The sequence below is a fragment of the Protopterus annectens genome, chromosome 6.part0 (genome assembly GCF_019279795.1).
Source record: "Protopterus annectens isolate FY-2018-M chromosome 6.part0, PAN1.0, whole genome shotgun sequence".
NCBI classification, from domain to species: Eukaryota; Metazoa; Chordata; order Ceratodontiformes; family Protopteridae; genus Protopterus; species Protopterus annectens.
In genome coordinates this window covers 429340054-429360714 of record NC_056737.1, presented here as the reverse complement: position 1 = coordinate 429360714, position 20661 = coordinate 429340054, and the positions used below count along the sequence as shown (strand labels likewise).

Below are 20661 nucleotides of genomic sequence, written 5' to 3'. Positions count from 1 at the left end.
AAGCAGATTTTTTATGTCATTAGTTTGGATGGGTTTGAATGAGAAGGTGGGAGAATGGGGATCAGAAATTATGGGTATAGTTAGAGGGGAGTGGTTGCTATTATTTAGTAAGGATTGGATGGAGTTGATGAAATGTGTGTTGAATTGCACTGCTATTAATGTGTTGCTATTTGGGATTGAAGGGGAGGGTGTGGATGTTTGGCCAGAGGAAAGTAGTTGTTTGATGGCCTACCAGAATTTCTTAGGGTTATTTTTATGTTTGTGTTGGATTAGAGTGTAGTATGATTTCTTGTCATTGAGGATTTTGTTTTTGGCAAGATTTCATAGTTGGTGGTAGTTCTGTAAGGAGGGCAAGGTTTTAGTGGATTAGTAGCTTAGCTATGCTCTTTCTCTTTGTTTCATGATGTTACTTGTTTCTTTGGTTAGCCATAGAGTTGGGGTGCTTTTGCATCAGGTTATTCTAATAGGGCCTAGTAAGTTTAGGATATCTAAAAATGAGTTAATAAAGTATACAATGGATTTGTCTAGGGGAAGGTGCCATAAGGGAGGTCCAGTTATGATGTTTGAGGAGGGAATGAAAAAGTTTGGCAGAATTTTTTTTTGTATGAATGTGTTTATAAATTGCACATTTGATTGAGTTAGGTATTTGCCTGATTAAGAAGGTGGGAGAGTGTTGGCTAAGTGCATCAGTGAGGCAGCCAACTTGGGAACAGAGATCAGGGTGGTTGGAGAGAATCCAGTCTAGTATGGAGTGTTTATTATTATGCTTGTTGATTCGGGTGGGGGTGGTGATTAATTTGGAGAAACCAAATAGGTTTACAAAGCTATTTGGAATAGTGGAGTGGAGTGAATAGTCCAGTCTAGATTGAAGTTGTCTAAGATTAATGTTTCTTGATTTAAGTTAGAGGACGCCCAGCTGAGTAGATTTTAATGATATGACAATGATATGACAATTATTACCTGGGGGAAGGTATATGGCTAAAATTACAATGGACTAGTTTTTGTTGATGTATAGATGAGAGACTATGACTTCAGAAGCTGTGATTAGAGGAGCAGATAAGACTAGTTGCTGGTGTGTAAGGTTATTTCTGTAAAGAATGGCAAGACTACCACCATGTTTGAGCTTTCTGTCTAATCTATGGATGTTATATCCTTAAAGCAGAAATTCATTGCTTTTATTATGGTCTTTTAATCAAGTTTCAGTGAGTATAGCAATATTTGGAGAGTACAGTGAGAGTGTAGCTTGGAATTTGGGGATTTTATTGAGAATGCTTCTAAGATTTATATTTAGCATTAGTAGATCAGAGGTGGTATAGGTAAGTGGAGAGGTAAGAGATGCGGTAAGGTTTACTGTTTGGAAGGGAGTTTTATAATCTTGTGTAGGGTCAGGGTTAGGATGTATATCACCACAATGATTAAGTAGATAGGGCTTGAACAAGTAGTGTTGTATGCCTTTATTGGATGGCATGGGATTTTATATGGTAGGAGAGTAGTTTTTTGTGTGGAGTAGTATTTTAAAGGGAAAAAGTGGAGGTGGTTGAAATTGAAACATTGTAAGGATATGCTGATATTAGAGTTTAGATAATATTGTGGAATGTAATGAGTCATAGTGGGAGTGTATGTATGGGAGATGGAGAGATGGTGATAGGAGGTAGAGTAGTAAGAGGATTTGAGTAGTAGGGTTATCAGAGCTGAGGGTGATATCATTGCGACTTGTAGGTAAGGTGGATGTACTGTGTAAGTTTGTGGTTGAATGTGGGTGTGTGGTATGTTGTGGGAGGATAATAGGCAGGGTGGGGATTGTAGGAGGAGTATAGGAGACTTGACTAGGGGTGGAGTATGAGTGTGATATAGAGAGAGGGTGATGTGTGATTGGTTGGAGTATGTATGATGTCAGCAAATGCGATTGGGTAATGGAGCAGTGGGGTGTGGTTTGTGTGACTATAAATATAATGATAGTTGGGGTGGGTGGGAATGGGGGTAGGGTAGAAGAGGGGAGTAAGCCCTGAGTGCAGCAGAGGGTGAATGGAGAGGGAAGCACCAGACCTCAGACAGACCGAGATAACTAGCAGAAACAATGTACAAAATGCACTATCTCCAAACTGGGAAGAAAAGCAGGAAGGTATGGAAAAAGAGGATGGGTCAGATTGAGAGTGTAATTGTACTTGGTGCAAATAGAATGTGAGCTCTACAGGGAGAAAAAAATGCAGAATGACAGAATCCCTATACAACTGCTCTACTGCAGATGCTGTAAGGGGAGGTTTGGCAGAGTAAAAAAACAGAGGGGTTTAAAAAGAACGCTGGACTGTTTAAGGCTGTGCAGGGCTGCTAAGGTGGTAGGCTAGGGAGATTTATAATATCAAGAAGTGGGTGGAGGTGGTGGTCAGAGGTGGACTTAACTAAGTAAACAATAAACAGGAATTACACAACAAAAAAGGGGTTAGGGGAGGGAAAAATACAGCGAACTGAGTCAGATAAGAAAGGTTAGTCAGAGGTGACTATGCGGCCCTAACAGCATGCTCCTAACAGAAAAACCCAAAGGTCGGTGAAGCTACAGAATATAATAGAACAAGATAAGCATACAACAGGTAATTCTTAGTGGGACAGTTTCCTGACTTTTTTAGCTTAGCAAATGTGCACTGGAAGAGTGGAGGGCAGAGCCTCAGGAAGTGATGTCTTCAACTGCAAAGTTAGGAAAACTTTTGAGCATCGTAACTGTGCACTAGAAGAGAGGAGGGCAGAGCCTCGGGGGTGATGTCTTGAACTGTAATGTTTAGGAGAACTAAAAATAAAAGGGAAGAAGATAAATGGTAAGATTGAGGCAGTAGCACTATTTCAAATACATCATCAGCATAAAGGCAATAATTTAGCAGTACTTCACATTTAGCAAAAAAAACTATACTGTAAGAGTTGAACTTAAGAACTCTAACTGTAATGAGGTCAAAATAGGCTAGTACAGTACATCACCACATCTCAGGATAGCCACTAGTAAGCAATGCGTACAGGAGGTAAAAACAGCAAATATAATGAGCAAGCCGTAGACAATCCAACTATTCAGTGGCTTATATGTAAGACATTACACACAGTGCAGCTCGGGTTTCAACTACTAAAATAGACTACTTTGTGTCCCACACACATGTTAAATGTTTAATATCATATCTAAAAATAAATGAAAGTGGCCTAAACCTTTTGGATGATCACAATCCAGTTCTTCCTTTCAATGCTGTCAAAAATAAATTATATGTGCTTTTTGGACCTCTACCTATTGCTGCTTAACAGTAACCAAAATGTCCAGAGGTATTTTTACTTCTGAGTAGAAGCCCGTCATTCTCAGATCAGGAGTGTTCTATTTGGTCTCACCACAACCTCCAATATGGTCACCAAGTGTTTAACAACATTTGGGACAAATAAGAGGCTATGAGGGGCAAATATATTTTCTAACTTGAAAAACTATGTGATTGCTCCCTTCTTCAATAGTCTGATGTGTTTCATTTCATAAGGATCACAGTGAGCACTGCAAAGTCTCAGATGGAATCATCACAGCTACTCACAATTATAGATTTCTGGTTTGTCATTAGAAAAAAATCTGTTCTCCATAGTGCTTGGCTTCCTGCCTCATTGAATTGCAATCTTTCACTGCCCATCTTTGCCTCAGAACCCTGGGGATGATAGCAGCAACAATTCCTGTAGTAGAATTTACTAGATATTTCATGTGAGTATTACAGAAGGCTGCACAAAAACAATGGTCACACATTTCAGAACCGGTATCTCAGGAGGTCAAGATCTGCAGAGTTTGTAAGTTTCATCTGCAGTGGTAGATGCATCTTTCCAATCACATACTAGGTAGTCCATTTCAGATTCACAGTCCACTAGTAGCAGTGACTACAGGTTCCTCTGACATTGGGTGAAAAGGGCATCGCCAAGGGGAGGCTGTCCAAGGTGTCTGATTACTCACATAGACCATTCAGCACATCAGTGTTCTCCCACTCCTAACTTTTTAGAACACACTGCCCCAGAGGATGATAGTCATCTATTGCAGCACGGCAGTAGTTTGGTATATTTACAGACAAGAGAGAACTCATTCCTTTCTCTCATGTTCACAAGCACTGAGGGCTTGGGAATGGGCTTATGCCATCCATCTGTTTCCTAGTAGGTAACCAAATTCCTAGGAAAGCCATCTCAACAGTGATCTGGCTCAGCCATTGCATGCTGATGCCACACAAGTGATTTCTCAATCCTTTAGTAGAGTGGAAGGTGCTTCATTGCTGAAGGAAACCATGCTGCAACAAATCTGTCTCCTCAACCAATGCACATTACAGCAGATTCTAGCTCCTCATCCATTCACTGAGGGATGACAAAGGGATTTATTTCTTCTGATGGCAGAGTCTATCCACAAAGTCAAATGACACAAATCCAAAGGTATTCTGATAGCCCCTTTTGGCCTCCAAAAGCATTGTTTTCCCTACTTGTACCTCAACTTTTGGAGAAAGTTCTCCACCTATAACATTTCAGGACCCTACTATTTCATACATCTGGCAAGCCACTTCCTGATCTCCACACCCTTTGTCTAATGTAGTTTTTCCATGTCCATTGATAGCCACTAAGCCTTCTTTTCCAGACAAAATAGTACAAATACTTATACCTTCCCAGAAGCCAAGTACTATGAAGACTTACAAAAGCAAATGGACCTGTTATCCTACGTGGATCTCATGCAAAAAACTTGACTCTGTCACAGCTCCAGTACCTTTCAGTTTGGAATACATGCCATAGATGTTTGAATCTGGACTTAGCTACCAAATAAACCTTAAGCAATTCATAACTATTTCCAGCTTCCATCAATGCACAAATTATTTGCCCTTGGTTAATTAAAGGAATGCAAAGCCTTTCTGAAAAATACCTTTCTTTTGAGGCAAATTTTAAGGCTCCTATTCCTATCTGGAATCTCTGTTTTGCAATGTAGAAACTCACTCTCCTTGCTTCAATCTGCAAAAATTAAAGTACTTGTCCTAGAAAATATTGTTACACTTGAATAGGGTTAAGCAAGGACCTTATTTCACATGGATTGGAAGCCTGTACCAGAGAATGTGAATTTTCTGACACACATACCTAGACCTCCAATATGTGCAATTTATATAATCAGCGAAGTTTAAGTCCTTGTATCAAGTTGTTCTGATCCTGTTCATTTTGTGGATGTGGAAAAGGTCCTATACAAGGTGTACATCACCTCTTAACATTCTGTGGGAAACAGAATATAGAGATATGGCTTTGAGATGCTCTGCATAGGATATTTTGTTTACACCCTCTATGCTTTTTGTGATGAACCTCTGTGGACATTCCAGTTATTGCATGTGCCTGGTTAGGTACATACTGAAGGGGGCATTATACTTAATGTTGGGTCTGAAGTTCTGAATTAAGTGGCACAATGATTTCTCTGAACCTAAATGCCATGTTCTTACTTATAAGTCCAGTGATATAGAATAAGTTACTTACTACATTAGACACATGTAGTAAGTGATATAGAATAAGTTACTTACTACATTAGACACATGTTGGTCGAAAGCCAGGTTACTATCTACATGCATCTCCAAGTCCTCGACTACTGTCTCATCTCTTAGGGGTATTTTATCAATGGGGTGGGGTGGCCAACTAACTAAAAGGTACTATTATGCATTTCTTGGCATTGAGTTTTAAACTCTGGCTTTTGCACCAGTCATGTGTCTATGTTAGACTTTCCTGCAAGGTGTTTGTATCTTGGGGGGGGGTTCAATGTCTACTCCTAGTTGGCAGTCATCTGTAAACTTTGCTAGCCAGAGGCCCTTAGCATTGACCTTGACTTCTGAGAAGTAGATACCAAAGTGGATCAGACCCAGCAGAGAGCCCTGAGGGACTCCACTGGTGACAGGCCTCTTTGTAGAGGTGGTCTTCCCAATCCTAACTTTCTGGGTCCTATTTATGACCCAGTTGGCTATACAGTGCACTACGTAGGGGTTTATGCCTAATTCCATGAGTATATTAGCAATACCTGAGTGGGGTATTGCAACAAATACCTTAGCCAGGTCAGGGTAGGAATTATGCACCATTTTGCCCTTGTCCATTGCCTTGCTGACCTTCTCAAAGAAGTCCACCAGGTTTGACAAAACCAAACTTGATTGGATCTGGTGTCTGAAGGTTTCCAGTGTCATTATTCATCATTACCACGATAATTCTTTCCATTGCTTGGCAGATAAGACTAGTCAGACTAATGGGTCTGTAGTTCACAGGATCCATTGATGGTCCGGCTTTGTGCAGAGGCATAATGATTGCAATACTGTTCCTTCAGAGCACCCATTGGATCTGATAGTAGTATGCAAAGTGATGTGTATGTTTGTGTGTGTTTCCATGTTTTTCATTCAGCCAACAAATTGATATTTCCCAGTTATTAGAATATTACAGGAATATATATAGAATATTACAGGAAATCATGTGGTATTAGTAAACCTTTTCTCTCTCTGCCACAGGAAACAGGATACAAATCCAGCAGAGAGTGAAGCCATTATGAAAGAAGTACATGAGATGGAGAAACTGCTGGAACAGTTGAAGAAAGAGGCTAAAATGAAGAAGTTGCAACTACAAGAGGCCCAGGATCATCAACTCTTCCTTCAGGAAAACAAGAATCTCCTGCTTTGGGTTAATACCATGAAGGACAAACTCAACAGTGAAGAGATGGGTTCAGATGTGGCCTCAGCTGAAGGCCTTTTGAAGGAACATTTGGACTTGCTGAAGGAAATCAATTCTCAGCAAAGCAAGTAAGTTATAACATCTGGTTTTGTAAACCCAAGGCTCCATAAGTTTGACATGGTAAATCATGTAGTTCTATTTGATGACAGCAGTTTTAATTTAATTTTATTATATTTAGCATTTATTGACTGGGATATTATGACTGTGGGAAAAAAGTTAGGCCGTTCAGCAGAGTCCAGAGGAGAAAAGTTCTACCAAAATATAAAGATAACATAATGAATTTTAACATAATGAATTTCTGTTAGATTAGAAAAGTAACTATACATTACACAAAAATAATAAGACAAAATGCAGACTAACAGTAATAAAAACAGCATAATGCACTAAGATGTATGAAGACAGTATAACAATGACAATTGTCATAAAACAATAATTAAATAGTAAGCATGATGTATAAACATTATATAATGGTGGCAGGGGGTTAAACAAGTATGTATCAACTTGGAGTAGAGTAGAGTAGAAAGATTGTCAGGACTCATACAAGTATTTAGTTTCTGTTTGAAAAATTTGACATTTTTGATTTGCTTTATGGTAAGTAACAATGAGTTCCATTTTTAGTCACAGAGGAGGAATATAAGGAGTTCCCAGAGGCAATATGCAATTTAGACATTTGAAAGAGTATTTTGTTACTAGTTCTAGCTGATGAGTGGATTTGAATTACATTACTGGAAATGGGACATTTTCAGGTTTATAGATATAATTATGGATACCTAGAAGTTGTTTTAAGGTTAGGAGGCTTGATGCTTTCACTCATCCCAGTTGTTTAGGTGCTAAACAGTATTGTATTTTGTAAGGGAGGGTAGCTGTGAATCTTTCTTCTTTGTTCTAACACTGCTCTAAAAAGTAAAGTTTGTTCTTGTCAAGGTTGATGAGTACAGGAGCTGCATATTGAAGAGTGAGCAGAAGGAAGGATGTGGCTAATTTTTCATTATTATGACTTCAGTAGGTAACACCCATGTATTAAAAAAAAAAAAATCACAGCTAGAATCCTTTTCTTAGAATTAATGCTAGAAATATTCATTACCTGCCACAAAATATTTTATGAGTGAAATAATCTACTTTGGTATAAAAGTATTAAAAATATTTGTTTCAGATTTTAGAGAAGGTTGTAATATTTCTTTGCAGACTTTGCTGTGGAGGAGTGTAATAGGTTTATATATATGTATGTGTATATATGAGTCTACTTCAGAAGACTGAATCCTAAAAAACTGAAAATTCAAAATGCTGAATAATGGAATTTGCCCCCTTCTCCACTGTTGTGTGATCTTGGAGTTGGTATATACTGTATAGTTATTAGGGTGTGTGTGTGTGTGTGGGGGGGTGGCAGCCCCCTACATGAAGTATGTAGGGCATTACAAATGTGTTCAGTATTTTGAATTTTCAGTCTTTTGAGATTCAGTCATTTGTTTTTTTCAGTCTTCTGAAGTAGACCTGTAACTAAATAGCTTTAATCCTCACTACTGACTCGACAATGTGAGGCTGTCACTTAAACAAGAGTAATGTTTCACAATTTTTCCTAAGAGCACAACAGGAACATGCTTATAGCCTAGGACTGGACTGTATACTTCTCTCCACCCCTAATGTAACTCTTTTTTTATATACTTCAGAGCAGTATATCCCAGTTTAAGACCTCTGATACACTCACACTTTAATAAATTAAATCTCATACATCCAAACACTTCTGGGAAAGCCTGACACAGATTTCCAGCTGTGTTCCTTCACCAAAATAATACAGTAATGCTGGCACCAATCAGAATGTCTTCTTGCCGTTTTAAAGGGGTGTCCAATTATGAAAATTACATATTAAAACAAAAGTAGCGAATGACCTAAGCAGCCAGTCTTTTGGAAGTGATCAAGGCCTGGGAAGTTGTCAAGGCAAGAATAAGCACTCTCAAATCACTAAAGAAAACACTGATTTACCAGCCACATGTAAGTTAATAAAAATATTTAATACTCAGCAAAATTATTAAAAATATAAAACAGTAATTTCCAATAAACAAAAAGAACTCAAGCACCAGGAAAATAAAATCAATACTGAAGGATGGAAATCCAACATTTAGAAAAACTCTGATTAGTTATAATTTCCTAGCTAATATAAATCACTGTCCGTGATCTAAACTAAATTACTACAACTGAGCTAAGGCAGGCTTACATTTCTTGGTGAGTCCTTTTTGGGTATTCACTGTACAGTACATCTGTAACTGTCACTGTTATCACCTGAAATGACAACTGTAACTGACAGCTGCAATTGACTTCAGCTGGCTTCAGCAGGCTCTTTTATAGACTAGCTTAACTGTCATAACTGTTCCAGTTCCAATTTTCATTTCATATTTTGAAAATCATCCAACAACTGTTTACTAAAGTTCCTTCCTGTCTTTCATCTTCTGACGCTAACACATAGCAACTGTCAGCATTCCGATTACATCATCTGCAGATCAGCTGAATTGGAAACAGTGTGCTTTTAGAATCTTTATTTACAAACATGCACAGTTAGAAATGTAAAAGGACACTGTTCAAGTTTTTAAAACATTCTGTACAGATTATAAATCATCATGTAAGGACTTATTTACAATATCATAGCTGTTATGCTGGCATATAATACACAGGTTAAATTGAAATTATGTAGAAAAACTTCAGTCAGACATGTTAGCACGGATGACAGTGTCTGATTTCTTCACGTTGATCACAAACGTGACTATATTTGTCAAAGAAGTTTTTAAATATTTATTTATATTGTTTAATTTTTAGTGTAGCTAGTGTGGGTTAGCATAAGGATAGTCTGAGTTGAAGAGAAAGGTACATTTCTAGTTATTATCAATTTTATAGTTTATGTGCATGTGCTAATAAAGCATACAAGTGTTATTAGTATATGTGTAGAGAAGAACACATTTGTTTTGATGTCTTCTGTGTTTCTTACAATCGGATTGACATTGTGAGGCACTATCTACTGTATTTATACATTTTTGTATTTACTATTGATTTTTCACTTTTTAAATACAGAGATTTTTTTTTCTTCTGAGTTTTTCAATTTCTCCATTGTATGCGTTGAGGATTCCTTATGACAGTCTTCCATAAGGGATGAAATACCAATGCTGCAAGCAGTCCATGACTCTGACTGAAAGATGGGATGCATTTATACCCCTGTTGCATAGTATTTGATAGCCAATGTCCAAGGATCTGAGATTTTTTTCATTGTTTACTGGTAACAGTGTAGTTCTTTTCATAGCTTGGCTTGCAGTATTTGTTGAATTACAGTTAAGATTTTTTTTTATTCGCCATCCAGATTTCAAGAGTTGGAAGAACTTGGTAAAAAATTATCCAAGAGCAAAACTGTAAACACTGAAGAGGTCTGCCATTCCTTAAATTCCCTTGCACGGGAGAAGAAGACCCTTAAAGAATTGTGGGATAAACGGACCAAGAAACTTCAAGAAGGACTTGAGTTGCAACAGTTTAACAGAGAGGCTGATCGAACTGAAGCAACTTTATCCGGCCATGAGGCATTCATTAAGATCAATGATCTTGGGGTAGGTTTCTTTTATAGATATATAACACCCCTTTTCTGTGGGTTTCTATGTCTAATGACTAAATCAGTTAGTCACTTGCATCATTTGGTGACCAAGGTAATTTGACACTAACAAAGCTTAGTTATGTGCAACTGTATTAGCGTATTGCAACTGTATTAGTGAGGCATCTGTGAAACTACACATGCTTGCTATGATGTTATTGCATATGTGATTGTTGGAACAGGTAGAGGAAAAGCTAAGCTACTCCCCCATAAATATCTCATCATCATTATAAGAGTCATCCATCACACTCTTCATTTTGTAACTCCATTGGATCAGTTCAGATTTTGTTTCCATATCAGGAGAGTGTTATTAGCATCATTGGGGGATGAGGGATCTTCTGATTAGAGTCTTGAAGAGTCAGGTCCCAGGAAGGTAAGAACATGTGGGATGTTATGGTTCTGCAGAAATAAAAAAAAAACATAAGTTAATAAATAAATAAAACACTCTACACAAAGTACACAGATAATTGTGCCATATTTGTAACCTGCTCTTTTTGTATAGTATATCATGAGAATGTCTCGGGCAATTGTCTATTTGATGAAATGTGAAATGCTGCAAAATATGAAATGTATGCAGATTATACCTGCTCCAGAGCTTTATTTAATATGTAAACTCCAACCTGCTTTTTTCCATGACTAAAAGAATGTATTTAAACCCAGGTAAATAATCTTGGTTTGCTTTTTGTAGAAGAGTAAAAATAAATATGCCCAGTCTTAAAGTAATCCCTCACATCCAATGAGATTTCTGACACCAGGTGAGTTAGCATTTTTGAGAGGGGGGGGGGTGTTTGTTGATGAAATGTTTCAACTGTAGTAAAATATAATCTTTTCAGCACTAAACGTGTGACCTCTATATTAGAATCCTTCTAAATCTGAAGAACTTTTCCTGTTATTCTTCAATTTGATAGCCACTTCTCATCTCGTTAACACAGTGCTGTCTTAGATGAGGAATTATTTTGTTATTATCCAGTTATGCAGTATTTTTAGCAAGCATATATATTGTTTCATTTTTATTTTAATTGTGTCAGCTGAGAGATGGAGTAAGGGTCTCAACTGTTCCTGATTTTGCAGACTATCCCTGATTTTCCCTCATATTTTTGCCCAGTTCAATGTAACATGTTTTGTTATCTGAAAAATCATTGAGGATTACAGTGTGTCAATAATGTTCACATTTTCATCATCCTTATTCATCAGAGAATGCATGTTGATGCAAAATATTGCCAATTAACTTTCTAAGTTAAGTAGTAATATTTAAATATTAATATTTTAAAATCGTCCACAATTTGGGGTCTTTACTCTTCATTATTTTTGGCTTTGTGTGTCATTCTTGAGTAAAGAAGTTGAAAGCTATGTGATGGAGTTCAAACTATGTTATTGTTTTTTTTTTTTTGGTCCACCCTGTACATATCATTATCACAGGCCCTGCCCCAGGTGCCCCACTTTCTACCCTACAGACTTACTGTGGAATTGCTGGGACTGGTCAAGCATCCTAAGAGAATTTTGTGGACTTAGCCATCTTTTATTCCATCTGGGTCACTCTGTGACCACATCTGAGGGATACTCCCCTCTATGTACCCTGCCTCCCCTTAGGGACCCTCATCGATGAATGCCCTCCCATTGAGGAAAGGCATTCCCATCCCTCCGTGCCACTCTATCAGTTATGAAAGCCACTAACTGAACCCAGGTCAGCTGGGCGGCAGACAGGTTTTGTCCCCCTACACCACAGGAGTGGTGAGTTCAAACTATGTAATTGATCAGTTTTGTTTAAAAAAGTTGTACAGTGCATGATCATTTGATCTCTCTTGGCTAACCATAGGTCATAGATTCTTGTATCTATTTCACTCTTTTTATTAGGATACAGTGGATACTGTGCAGAGTCTCATGAAGAGGCATGAGGACTTTGAGAGTCTGCTGAAGGTGTTGGATCAAAGGATAGCAGGGTTGCAGGAGAGAGGAACAGCACTTGTGCAGAGGCCACACTTTGCTGCAGACACGTGAGTAAACCCTTTTTAACACTGTAATGAAGGAATGATTAGCTGGTGGACTTCAGTCCATACATAGTATTCTCACTATGTCTCAAATATTTGCTGTTCATATGCACAGATTTTGATGATCAGAAGTAGCATAAGATGGGTATGTATCACTTCACCTAAAACTCATTTCACCTAAACTCAGTTCACCTAAACCAAATCACCTAAAGTTCATTTCACCTAGAACTCATTTCACCTAAAACTAATTTCACTGACAAGTAGTACAATAAGGCAAATCAAAGTAATATGTCCTTTTCCCCACTATAGTGCGATCCTGTTGTTAGTATAAATAGTAAGAGGGTGTGGGGGTTTAGCCCACCACTTATTTTGGTTTTATGTTGTCTGGTTTTGTTTTACATTATTTGGTAAAAGCCAACTAGGTGGGGGGCTATGCCCCCTACACCCCCAATGTGGGGGGCTGCACCCCCAGACCCCCCTTACTATATATACTAACACCAGGATCGCACTACAATGAGGAAAAGGTCACATACCTTTGATTTGCCTTATTGTACTACTTGTCAGTGAAATGAGTTTTAGGTGAAATGAGTTTTAGCCGAAATTAACTTTAGGTAATATGGTTGAAATGAGTTTTAGGCGAAGTGATACGTACCCCATAAGATATACATAACAGACAAATTCTGAATACCATCAAATAAGTATGCACACAGTCATAATATTGGAATTAGGATGGAAGATAAGATATGTTGTGACCTGTGCAGTGAAAGTCCATTTGGTAGTACTGTTTTCTTTCTCAATAATATATATCTTATGTAAAGAAATATAATAACTTCTACTTAGTGCATGGCAGTTAATAAGTAAATTACATGAGGGTGGCACAATGATAAAGCGGGTAGTGTTGTCACCTCACAGGAAGTTCTCCAGTGAGATTCTCAGCTGGAGTGCTTTCTGTGTGGAGTCTGCATGTCCTCCATGTGTTCATGTGGGCTTCCTCTAGGTGCTCTGATTTCTGGATTGGACACTCTAATTTAGCCAGGGGTGGGAATGTATGTGTGTGTGTGTGGCATGGAAGAACAGTGGGAGGCCTGGTGATTGTCACCATCAAAATGCCACCTCAACACCCTGTGCAAAAATGGGAAAATGGGGTTATGGATGCATAATAGGATTGTCCATTAATATGACCTAACTTATGGTATTCAACACTTTATAATATTGTTGTGTCACCTTAAACTGTATCAGTGAAGGCATACAATAATAGTGCTTGAAAGTGAAAAACAAAATTCTCTTTCAAGGCCAACAAATCCTACAGACTGAAAAGTAAATTAAACTGAAATTCCATTTATAAAAGCAATAACAAGACTGTGGTTCTTTTTCAGTATCTGGTAATAGCATAATGAGTTTATAAACTTTGCTACAAATGTGTCTGTGAAATCATGAAATCAATGAAATATACAGCACTGTTATGTGCCTTTCCCACTATCATGTGGTATTATTTCTTCGGAGAAAATAGGAATAGGCAGACTCTCCAGTTTTATAAACACAGTTTTGCTGAATACACTTTCAGGGCAAGAACATATTGTGCACAGAGACTTTTTTTGCACTCTAGAGATAAAGGAACTAACGTAAAGGGAGACTACGAAGTTATGGTGATATATAATAAAACATTTATAGCAATAAGAATTTAACCAGTGCTGTGCTTACCTGCATTATAATGCACTATTTATTGTACAACATACCATGTCCATGAGATTGCAGTTCTTGATTTTTCATCTTTCTACTGCTAGATTCCCCGGTTTTCTAAAATTAGCAATATATAATGTGTCATCATGGTTAGTATGTCATATAGCGTTCAAAAGAAAGTATTATGATTCATATAAAATATTGTCAGTTTTCTTAGTTCAGTCTGTACTGGCAAGTCAAGTACGATTTAAATGCTCAGACCTTATTTCAAGATAGTCTGGCTACATGACAAGAACGTTTCTAGTGGGCACTCCAACAAACCAATGCAGTTTTCTCCTTGTAGCTCTACCTCCATGGCAGGGCTATCTCTGGCTTCATAGAATAAGTAATGGATATCTGAAGCCCTCCTGTAGTTTTCCCACTTTGCATGCAGACAGGACTCGTGACTTGAATCATCATCTAGTTATTATCTTTTAAAGTAAAACATCACATTTTTTAATTGTTTTTGGATACTTATCTGTATATACAACTCTAGGTTCTAAAGGTAAATGTCCTACAAGCAAACAAATATCTATACATTGTAAGAAATGGCTGTCTTTTTCTACTTGGGATACGGGTTCTGAAAACTTTGTTTGTCAATAATTCAGTGATATCACCCACAGACATTGGTATAAGGCTCTCAAGTCTTTCTTAAAGAGAAAACAGCTATTAATCCTCCTAGACAAAAAAGAGGGATCATAATGGTGACTCTAAAAAGGGATATTTGCACACATAAAAATAACCAGTGAATGCTCCAAGGATGTGGAAGTCTCTCCTGGTTGCCAAACAGAGTCTATTCAGACAAGCTGATAGGGCTTTGAGATGGTCTGCATAGGACATGTTGTTTACACCCTAAATTCCTTTTGTGAGGAACCTTTGTGAATGCTCCAGTTGTTGCATATGCCTGGTCAGGTACCTACTAAAGGTGGTGTTGTACTTAATGATTGATCTGATGAGGACCAAGTACAGTAGAACAATGACATCCTTGTACTTAGATATAATATCCTTGCTTATAGGTTGCACAGTATAGAATGATTTCCTTACTACCATAGAGACATGATGGACAAAGGCTAGTTTAATGTCTGCATGCGTTTCCAAATTCCTGACCTCTGGGTCAACTCTTATGGGTGAATTATCAATGTGGTAATTTTAAGGGATAGCTGTCTCCTAAAGAATAATGGTATGTACCTCTTGTAACTGAGTTTTAGATTGTGGCTCTGGCACTAGTCTGTGTCAGGCCTTGGTGGAAGTTATTTGTGTCTTTGGAGGATTCTATTGATATGCCTAGTTTGTAATCATCTGTAAAGGTGGTCAACTAGAGGCCCTTGTTGTTTGCATTAACTTCGGAGAAGTAGATTTCAAAAAGGAGTGGCTCCAGCACTGAGCCCTGACACTCTGTAAGCAGTAGCATTGAAAGGGTAGAGTGAAAGGGGCAACTGCCCCAAGTGCTAGCTTGATTAAAGGTGCAATTTGTGAAAAATAAATACATTTTATATATATATATATATATATATATATATATATATATATATTTAACATTTGTTGACCGGGTTAGTCCGACTGAGCTTAAGCACTTTTTCAGTGGAGGCCCGGGGAGAAAAGCTCCACAATCACAAGTGATACAAGTTACATATACATAGTACAAGTTTAACAGGAACAGAAAAAAGTATTCTCAATACATGATAAGCAAGTAAAAAGTTCAAAAATACATTGTACATTCAAGAAAAAACTATACAAGTTTATAAACAAATATCAGTTATGTCCAAGGTTATACAAAATGAAGCTTTCCAGACTAAGTTGCAATAAGAATGAAAAGAAGTATATTCAGTAAGAGAAATTCAATATATATATATATATATATATATATATATATATATATATATATATATATATATATATGGTTCCCTATTAGAATCCCGAAACACTATAAGCCTGAAAGTCAAAATCCTGAAAACTAATGACTGAAAATGCAAAATCTCGAAAATGCAAAATCCTGAAAACACAAATAATGCAAATATGTCACTATAAAGACACTAATATCTACCAACTGACCCTGACCCTAACCCTAACCCTAAGGTCCGTCACTATCGCACACTCACCTGACCCGCGCCCTAACCCTAACTCACTTAAACCGCCCCTAACCCCAATATTTGTCACTATTGCATACATGCCTAACCTGCGCCCTAACCCTAACTCACTTATACCGCCCCAAACCCTAACATAAAACCAACCGCACACTCACCCGGACCCAACGCATGACCTAACACCACAGGGCTAACAATAGCAAAGCCACAATGACGTCAGTATGTCCATTTTGTATTTTCAGGATTTTGACTTTCAGGATTTTGCATTTTCGAGATTTTGCATTTTCAGTCATTAGTTTTCAGGATTTTGACTTTCAGGCTTATAGTGTTTCAGGATTCTAATAGGGAACCATATATATATATATATATATATATATATATATATATATATATATATATTCACCTTTATAGTAAGGCAATCCACTGGCTACTTTATGCTCCCTTTAGATGTCACCTTGTGTGAGAAATAAAATAAAGCTAGGAAGTTAATTTATATTTGCAAAAAAGTACAAAGTGTGTGAGAAACTGTGGGTAGAAACCAAAAACGTCAGCCTAGGGTTCAAGTATGATGCAATTTTTGTCAACAGATCTGAATGTTGTGTACAAAATAACCAAATAACCAAGCATTTTTCCAGTACACTTGGGGACTGGGGCCTATGGGAAAAGAAAAAGGACACTGTTCAGTTGCAAAGAATTAGGAAAAAATGAACTGTGAACATGTATTTATTTATGATGTTATGGCCCCAGTTCCAAAAGACTTGCTCTCATTGTAAGTCACCACTTACACTGAGAACAGGTGATTTGGTTTCTGGTCCCAATAAGCCTGTTTATAGATAGGCCTTACACCAAAGTAAGTAACTTACACAGAGAACAGTTTTTTTTCAGAATCAGGGTAGACTTACATACACTGAGAACAACTCTTTTGGAATCTGGCCCTATATATTTATGCAAGACAAGAAAATTTAAAGCATATATATTGGGATGGGAGACAAAAATCTGGAATAGTATGGTAGATACATGACTGTTGTTGTAAAACTGGACTAGAAGAAAACAAAGCTAATATATTCATTTATGTGATGTCTGTGAAATACTAAATATGTGTGAAGCTGGAAAATATTATGAATATGGTAAAGGCAAACATAACCCAGGGAGGGACATTATATCAGTATTCTAGTTAACATAAACAGCAGCAGTATTTAAAGTATTTAAGAGGAACAATGTTTTAAACCATTTGAATAAGCTAAAGTTGGGAGGGATTGTTTTGGATGATCTTGAAATTTTGTTTTCTTCCAGAAATGATTTCAGGTAGGTGGCTGCAGTTGTTAGTTAGATACATTTTTTGTAAAGCTTTTTTTTTTTTTTTGTCTACGGCTTGGGTGAAGATAGCTTATTGAAGGTTGTGTTGCCATCTTGGCTACAGAGAAGAATATTATGTTATTGATCTAGCTATAAGAGGGAATCTATTCACCTTCTGATGGCAGACACAGTGATGATTGTTTCTTGGTACTAAGTTTTTAAAGTAGAAAATGCCACTTTTGGAGGTTTGGATAGTTTACCATGGTATGGTGTTTTCATTTCTTGGTGTTAAGTTTTTAAAGTAGAAAATGCCACTTTTGGAGGTTTGGATAGTTTACCATGGTATGGTGTTTTCACAAAAGCCAAATGGGTTTCTTTCTGCTGTGTACAGTGATTTGCTGGTATTAAGGCTTTACTTTGTTCTCCTTTTACATATATTATTGTTCCTGCTAGTTAATGTTTACAACATGTTAAATAGATTTTATTTTAGTGTGTATGTGACAGTTAATGTTATGCTGTGATACTGTTAGGAGGCCATATGGTTTAGTGGCCCTATTATTTGTCTGATAGCTTTTTTAAAATATTTTTGTGAAGGGGCATAAAGCATGATAGACAATGACATTGTGGAAAGTGATTATATGGTCAAAAGTTAAATTAACTATGTATGTAGGTGGCTTTGCTAGTTCTTTGGTTGCTGGTTTTAGAAATCTGGGAGATAAGTTAAGGACTTGAATTTTCTTTTTGTCTAGTTTCATGGTAGTTGTCCAACTGATTTGAAAAGAACGACATAAAGGCAAAATTGTGGGGGGAAACATCTAGATGTATCCTTCCAAAACTGTCAATTATTGTTATTGCTATGTAGGGCAGATAGGGAGTTTTGGCTGTTTTTTTATGGGGGGGGGGGTGGTATTAGTTCTTAATTCATCAGTACTGTTTTTTATCTATTATTTGTTGATTATTTTTACTGACTGGGCTTTCAGTGAATGCTACAGAGTTTTATGTGAGGAAGCGAGAGTAGTTATTAATTCATTAAGGCTGCTTTATGTATTGTTAATTTATTATTTTCACTGATTGGACTTTCATTGAATGCTATTGACATTTTTCCTCTATGTTCAATTTTTATTTTATATTTATTCCTTGGGGGGAGCACCAAAGGAGAGTTATCCTGGACTACAAATTGGCTAGCTACTCCTCTGGTTTATACCCTGCCTGCATGGAATGCTACAGCGCTCAAGTTTTAGTTAAAAACAAAAATCACTTACAGTTTAAACCATACATAGAGTGCTACAGTGCTCAGGTTTGATCACAAATTCAAAAATGGCTTTTAAAAAGCCAGAATTACTATAAAGAGAAATCGGCATTGGCTGATCATGTCTCCCCAACACTTTGCACCCAGAGCAATTGTTCCACTCTAGCTACACCACCAAATGCAAATACAACTTCAAATATGAAAAAGTAAACATTAAGTGAGTAGAGGTAATGCTTATGGAAGAAAATGATAAATAAAACTGGAGCAGGATCATTAAGTAATTGGTTGGGTAATGGCCATCCTTTTCCCTCTTTATTTATTTACAGAAGTAGAATACTGATCTCAGTGGACAGATTTCAGTCTCATCCCAGATGTACAAAGTACGTTAAACACAGAACAGAAATAATACAATGACATAATACAATGTCCTCTATAAGTATAGTACCATTTATGCAAATATGACTAATGTAATGCAACATGAAGAAGTTGGCAGATCGATTCAGTGCCAACTTCACCCCCCCTCACACCCCCTAAATGGCCCATCTCAATACTGGAAGATTGCCAAATTCCAGTAATAACGGCCACACAGGTAAAAAATGCACTCTCCAAAGCTAAGGATACAGCATCCATGGGATCAGATGACATCCTGGGCTGTGTACTGCATGAACTACAAAATGAACTGGCACCTCACCTAAGTGTCATGTTTAATCATAGCCTCACCTCAGGCTTCATGCCCACTGAGTGGCGCACAGCTACAGTTATCCCACTCCACAAGGGGGGATCCACCATGGATTCCGGGAACTACTGCCCCATCAGTCTGACGAGCCTGATCTGCAAGGCCATGGAATGTATTATCATGGAACTGATAAATAAAGACATTGGCAACCTTCAAACACTGGACCCCATGCAGTTTGGGTTCGTGAAGGGCCGATCTTGACTCCTGAACCTGATTGATTTCTTCGAATCAGTCTCCAGAGCTGTAGATGAGGGTAAGGCGATCCACATAGCCTATCTGGACCTTGCCAAGGCCTTTGATACCATCCCCCACTTTGCAATCATAGAAAAACTTACTAAGCAGGGCATTAATCCCTACGTCACTTGATGGGTTGCCAACTGACTTACTGACAGAACCCACACTGTAAAAGTAGCTGACTCGAAATCCAGCTCCAGACAAGTGACAAGTGGAGTACCTCAGGGTTCAGTCCTGGGACCACTCTTGTTTGGCATCTACTTCTCTGAAGTACAGGCCAATACTAAGGGACTCTGGCTAACAAAGTTCGCAGATGACTGCAAACTTGGAGCCATTATTGAATCTCCAAATGATGTGGATACTGTACAAAATGGCCTTACAGAAACAGATGCTTGGTGCCAGAGTCATGGGGTCAAGCTCAATGCCAAGAAATGTATAGTTATCCCCTTTGGGAAAAAACATGTACCCGTGAATTATCACATAGGTGGCAGTACACTAAACACCAAAAGTGTGATAAGAGACTTAGGGACACAGGTGGACAGTGGTCTCACCTTCGATAACCACATCACCACAACAGTCAGGAAATCCTTCTATGTGGCACACCTCATCACTAAGGGCTTTTCATCCAGAAAAAAGGAGGTCATTGTCCCACTGTACTCATCCCTTATTAGACCAATTATAGAATACAATGCCCCATTTGGTATGTACCTCTCAAGACACCTGCAACAACTGGAAAGGCCACAGAAATACCTCACTAAAAGAATCACAGGCCTAAAGCAGATGCCCTATGCTGACCGCCTTAAAAAACTCCAGCTATACTCTGTCGCATATCTTCTACTCAGAGGTGATCTCTGCTTAACATACAAGGCCATGTCAAACCCAGAGCTATTGGACATGCTACACTTAAAGAAATCCCAATCCCTCAGAGCCACACGCTCCAGGGATCTAAATCTTGTCATCACAATAAACAAAACATGCTGGAGGGATAGGTTCCTGACCCAGAGACTCCCCGG

The 20661-nt window shown here is 37.8% G+C and overlaps 1 protein-coding gene across 1 annotated transcript in view; it reads left to right on the top strand.

The window, feature by feature from the left end:
- SPTBN5 (spectrin beta, non-erythrocytic 5) overlaps positions 1–20661 on the top strand; it is a 1783454-nt gene that overhangs the window by 490793 nt on the left and 1272000 nt on the right. The window contains exons 18-20 of the mRNA XM_044073536.1: positions 6498–6785; positions 10061–10301; positions 12197–12336. Coding sequence (XP_043929471.1) covers positions 6498–6785; positions 10061–10301; positions 12197–12336 — 669 coding nt within the window. The remainder of the gene's footprint in view (positions 1–6497; positions 6786–10060; positions 10302–12196; positions 12337–20661) is intronic.